Source organism: Nothobranchius furzeri, chromosome 6 (genome assembly GCF_043380555.1).
Source record: "Nothobranchius furzeri strain GRZ-AD chromosome 6, NfurGRZ-RIMD1, whole genome shotgun sequence".
NCBI lineage: Eukaryota > Metazoa > Chordata > Actinopteri > Cyprinodontiformes > Nothobranchiidae > Nothobranchius > Nothobranchius furzeri.
In genome coordinates this window covers 60,539,563-60,545,562 of record NC_091746.1, presented here as the reverse complement: position 1 = coordinate 60,545,562, position 6,000 = coordinate 60,539,563, and the positions used below count along the sequence as shown (strand labels likewise).

At 36.8% G+C, this 6,000-nt stretch overlaps 1 protein-coding gene across 1 annotated transcript in view; it reads right to left on the bottom strand.

Moving 5' to 3' along the window:
- Positions 1 to 1,923: 1,923 nt before the first annotated feature.
- LOC107373312 (homeodomain-interacting protein kinase 4-like) overlaps positions 1,924 to 6,000 on the bottom strand; it is a 745,746-nt gene continuing 741,669 nt past the window's right edge. Inside the window, exons 5-7 of the mRNA XM_070552394.1 lie at positions 4,070 to 4,177; positions 2,669 to 2,734; positions 1,924 to 2,567 (exon numbers count right to left, since the gene is read on the bottom strand). Of these exons, the coding sequence (XP_070408495.1) occupies positions 4,128 to 4,177 (50 nt within the window). The 3' untranslated portion in view covers positions 1,924 to 2,567; positions 2,669 to 2,734; positions 4,070 to 4,127. The remainder of the gene's footprint in view (positions 2,568 to 2,668; positions 2,735 to 4,069; positions 4,178 to 6,000) is intronic.

Here is a 6,000-nt window from a genome sequence, read left to right as displayed (position 1 = left end):
TGTATTCAGAATAACTCACTCTTAACTACGATGAAACATGGAGTAATAATACTGATACCTAAACCCAACAAAGATAAATCTAATATTGATAACTTAAGACCTATTACATTGCTGAATGTGGACTATAAATTATTCACTCATATACTGGCTAACAGATTAAAAAATGGAATAAATGATTTCATTAGTGAAACTCATTCAGGTTTTCTTCCAAATAGACATATTCATGACAACATCCGTCTGATTCTTGATTTATTAGATTATGAAAATTTGGTAGAAGAGGATGGGGCTATACTGTTCTAAGATTTTTTTAAAGCTTTTCTCGAACATCATTTTATTATAAAGTCACTTCAGCACTTTGGATTTGGTAAAAAATTCATTGATATCATTACATTCCTATACAAAGATTTATCGAGTAGTTCTTCTTTCTTCGGGTACGACAACCAGATTTCGAGTTAATAGAAGAGTTAGACAAGGAGATCCTATTAGTCCACTTCTTTTTATTATAGCAACAGAAATGCTGACTTTACTAATTCAAAATGACCAATCAATTAAACCGTTAACAGTGGCAGGACACTCGCTTAATATAATTCAACTAGCAGATGATACTGCATTATTGTTGAATAGTACCAAGGAAATTCCTAATGTCATGAAAACGCTGTCTTTGTTCTCACAAGCCTCAGGTTTAAGGTTGAACACTAACAAATGTGAAATATTAACAATTCATGATACTGAGGAGTTTCATATTTGCGATATCCCTATTAAGAATGAAATTAAGTATTTGGGTATGAAGATCAATCAAATCTTTAAGGAGAGAGTGGATAACAATATCCAACCAATAATTAATAAAAATCAAAAGATTCTAAATAGTTGGCTCCAAAGAAATATATCAATTTTTGGAAGATTACTCTTAACAAAAATGGAGAGTATATCTAGATTAATCTATTCTGCTTTTTCAGTAGCTATCCCTGACCAATATGTTAAGAGAATAAATAAAACACAATATGACTTTATTTGGAATAATAAACATTTGATTAGGAAAAATGATCTAGTAAAACCTATAGAAGAAGGAGGTCTGAATGTCATTGACTTTGAAGTAATGAATGGAGTTATTAAATTACAATGGCTAAAAAAATTTTAATTAAGAAAAATTCAATCTGGTTCTGTATTCCTTCATTTCTGTTTGAGAAGATTGGAGGTATAGATTTTCTGTTAAAATGTGATTTTGATCTTCTTAAATTACCCATCAAACTTTCTAGCTATATTAAACAAGTGTTGATGTACTGGAAAATGATCTACTCGCATAACTTTAGCCCACATTCCTCCTCTATTTGGAATTAACAGATTTGTTCTGTATAAACGGAAATCAATGTATTATAAAAGTTGGATGGATAAAGAAGTTTGGGCCATAATGCAGATGATGGACAGTAAGGGTAAGTTTCTGGAGCATACTGAGTTCAAAATTAAGAATAACATAGACTGTTCTGTAACGGAATACTCTAGTTATAAAGGCCATTTCTCCAGCTGTTGGCCAGATGGTCGGTCAAAGTATTCAACATGGAACAAGTGCACCTAAGCTTCCTAAATTATCTATAGGTGATTTGAGTTTTACAGACCGTAAATGTAATAACTCTTACCTAAGAGCAGTCTTGTCAGACAAGTTTTTCCCCTATTCCTGTCGGAAGGAAAATTCTTTCTCCGATTTTCTCAATTAAAGATACCTAAGTCATAAGAACAGTTTCTTTCTTATCCTCTTCTCCCCAAAATGAAGGAAGTTCACTTTAAAACGATTAATAATATATATCCATGTAAAGAATTTTTAAATATCAGATTTAATATACAAGATAATTTATGTGTCTTATGTAATAGTGAAATTGAAACTCAGAAAAACCTTTTTTATGATTGCAAATCAGTAAATACATTTTGGTCAGCTTTATACAATTGACTTTTATTCAAAAACAGTAACAATATCCCCTTATTCACATATACTATTCAATTTGGGTGTATAGAAAAAAATAATCAGATTCAATTCGTTGTCAACAATTTGATAATTTTTGGGAAATTTTTTATTCACAAATGCCGTTTTATGAAAGTGAAGCCAAACTTTCCTTTTTTCCAAAACGATTTTATGCTATTTTGCAAATCTCTTAAAAAGGTAAGACTATACAGGCTGTTACACTTGTCAGATTTAGTGAAGATCCTGTGAACTAAGGACCTCTGTCTTTAAATATGTATTATTATTATTGTGTTATTATTAGTAGAATCTGTAAAGGGTTGTCTTCACAGGTATTTGAATCACTTGACTTGGCTTCCCAGCACATTCTTGGAGCAAATGCTTTGCTTTCATGAAGATTTAGAGCCCTGCTGGTGCAGGGTTCGGGATCAAGCATGCTGATAGACTCCAAGGAAGAGCTGCTGAATCTGCTGTAGTCCACGGTGATGAAGGGATGGGCGAGGATCTCGCTCGGCATGATCCTCTCATTTGCATCCCAGTTCAGCATCGCCTTCAGTAACTCAATGCATTCCTTCCTCTCGCTCGCCTCATTTGTGCTGTCAATCTCTTGTTTAATCTGATAATTAAACAACACATTAAAATCAATCAAAATAATTGATTTGATTGTAAAGTTATTCATTTCAGTTATTGGTGCATGAGTGAGAGTGAGATACTTACAATTTTTCCATTACCTAGAGTGCGAAATCTGCAGCTCCTCGTGATTGTAAAGTATTTCTGAGAATCCTGTTAAAAGAAATAAAATTTGTATTTTATAAGTTTAATAGGATACCATAAATACCCTTTTTAGGTTACCGAACAATTAAATGGAATATGTTACCATTGCTAATTTAAGGTAATTCTCATGACATTTTCATCTATGAAATAATAAAGAATGTTTATATTATTGTTAAACTACTGCAGACCTTTTGAGACTAAAGAGCAACACTCCCGGTAGCAAAAAGGATTACTGGCCAGAGATTTTAAAGGGCATTTAAAATCTCTGATGTCAGAGATTTTAGAGTGAATATTTCTGCCAAAATGTGCTGTTTACAAAGAATTGTATATCTATTCACAGCAGAAAATTTGAGGAAAAGCTCTGATCAGACTTTAAAATTTATAAACATGTCTAAATAATTGTGGATTGTGAAACAAAGTTTTAAATTGGAGTAAAATTCCTTCCGTTTTGAAATTTTGAATGGTTTTAAGATGTCAGAAATCCACTTTGAAACTGGCGTAAAGCTGTAGTTAACGGTTAGCTTTAGCTTTACCTGAGAAGAAATAATCTGTTTCCCAACTGAAATATCTTAAATAGTTATTTATAACAAGTAAGACACGAATTGTTCTTAAAGGTCAAATTTACTCATATTTTTCACACATTTGCAGTGGTCTCTAATAGGAATGAATGCATTATGAGTGATTCAGAGGGACAATAAAGCTCAGGTGTGCCTAGTTGAGGATGTGAAAGTCAGCCTGAGGAGAAAGTTAGACAACAGGTTTTGGAGTCTTATTTTCTAATACATCTCGCCTCGGATCTGAGAACAGCAACGAGACAACCACTGACTTAAAACATTGATGTTTTATCTCCACAAATAACTCAAGCCTGAAGGAGTTCTGCTGTGTGGTGCAATTGCTAATGCTAACGGTTAGCTTCTACTAGCCGAGACCTTCTCTGCTGGTTCCTGGATGCTAAACTAACAACAGAGTCGATGGGTGAGTCCATGAATGTAAAGTGACAGTGTGACGTAGATCTGTCAGGCTTTCCTAATCGTAGATTTTCACTGTCAGAAGCTAATGCAGGAGATAGGTGTAAGAGACTATTTTCATGTTCAGCCTGCATGAAAAACTCAGAGTAACCAATTATAATCAAAAATAATCATTAAAATTGTACTTTTTTCAGAAACTCTCTTTAAAAGATATACATGACAACTTGATGTGTTTTAAGTGAAATAAACAAAACATTTTTGTTACTTGTTTTCTTGTGTTTATGCCGTGTTCCTTGAAATGTGTTTTCAAACCCAGAAAAGAAGTAAAGTAGCATTTTGGGATTATAAAGTCACCCCCTGATCAAGCTTACTGTACCTTTAGAAGCCATTGATTGTCAGTCTTGTGAAAAAACTTTTCCGTTTTACGGCCTGTGTTAAGAAGGTCCATTGGTGGAGGTCCAAGAAGGCTGATCATATAGTAGAGCTGAAAAAAAAAACACAAAACAGGCTTACATCAGGACCGGTCACTTTCAGGAGATTAAAAGTGAGTGTTTTCTAAATCATGATAGTGACAAAGAGTTATGTAGAAAAAGACACAGAAGTCAAATTAAATAGCACAAATAATTATTTTCTATCATGAACAGCATTTTTCAGCCTCCCGACTCCTTACCCATCCATCTTTACTCTCCAGAAACCTGTAACTTCAGTTTTTTAATGATAAGGTCAATAGAATCCATCTCTCTTTACCTCATTCCTCCCCTCCCTCTCCTGATTTATTTGAACCCTCCATTCAGTTCTTCTCCTTTAAACTTCCCCATCCCTCAGAACTATTAGATTACATCACCAAATCCAAACCTTCCAACTGTCAACTTGACCCTATTCCAACAGTTTTAGTTAAATCCTGCCTTTCCTCCCCGCTCCTTTTTATAACAGCCATTATTCATTCCTCACTATCCTCTGGTACGGTCCCCTCCCTATTCAAATCCGCTTCAGTCAGCCCTATTCTAAAAAAAACCTGGTTCAGATCCCAATGATTTCAATAATCTCCGTCCCATTTCCCTTCATTTCCAAAGTCCTAGAGAAAACTGTTGCATCTCAGCTGCACTCCCATCTCACCCGCAATAACCTTTATGAACAGTTTCAGTCTGGCTTCCATCCCCACCACAGCACAGAAACAGCTCTCATCAACATTACTAATGACCTACTCATTGCTGCTGATTCTGGTTTAATCTCTATTCTCATTTTCCTCGATCTGAGTGCGGCCTTTGACACAATTTCTCATCCCATCCTCCTCAATAGACTCTCTTCCTTAGACATCACTCACACCCCCCTCTGCTGGTTTCAATCTTACCTTACTGGCCACACTCAGTTCATCCAATTAAAATCCTTTTCCTCAGAACCCTCCCCAGTCAAGTCAGGTGTGCCCCAAGGATCTGTCCTGGGGCCCCTCCTCTTCATAGTATATCTCCTCCCTTTCGGCAAAATCTTCCGTAAATTCAATATCCAGTTTCACTGCTTCGCGGATGACACCCAGCTCTACATTTCCAGTAAGCCCAACTCAACTCTCCCACCATTCTCCTTTACACTCTGCCTCTCAGAAATCAAATCATGGTTCACCTCTAATTTCCTCAAACTCAACGGCAATTGGGCTTGGGCGGTATTACGGTATTACCGTATTACCGTTTACACGCGGTATTACAAAATAGCGACGTGTCAGATCCAATACCGTCATGAAAAACAGCTGTGCGACTGACCAGTTCCTCTATCCTCCCCATACTCCAGCTCTGCAGGGAGAGCGTGTTGGCTGTGTCAGAAAACGACCTCCAGCTTACAAAGTCAATAAAAACCACAATTCTAAAAAAGCTGGAGGCCAAGTATGAATCTGATTCTGTGCGCAAATTAATGCAAAAATGCACTTTCCTCGATCCTCGTTACCGTGGCAGAAATGAGCTTGATGACAACGCACTGGCTGAAATCAAAGCTGAATTACAGGCTGAGATCGTGAGCTTAGAGGGGCAAACAGCACCAGAAGCAGTGGCCATCCGAACCATAGAGGAACGAGCACAACCTGAACCCCCATGCAAAAAATAGTCTCTGGGGGCTCTCCTGCAAAAACGAGCCACTGACGCTGCGCCGGAGGGTCCCGTCAGCGCAGCGCAACGAGCTGGAGCTGAAATAACAGTGTACTGTTTGGAACCTGTTATTCACGGGGACGAAGACCCTCTTCTCTGGTGGAAATATGCTGCCATTCATTTTCCCCAGATGTCACGACTGGCCCGGAGGTATCTATGTATTTGTGCCACCAGC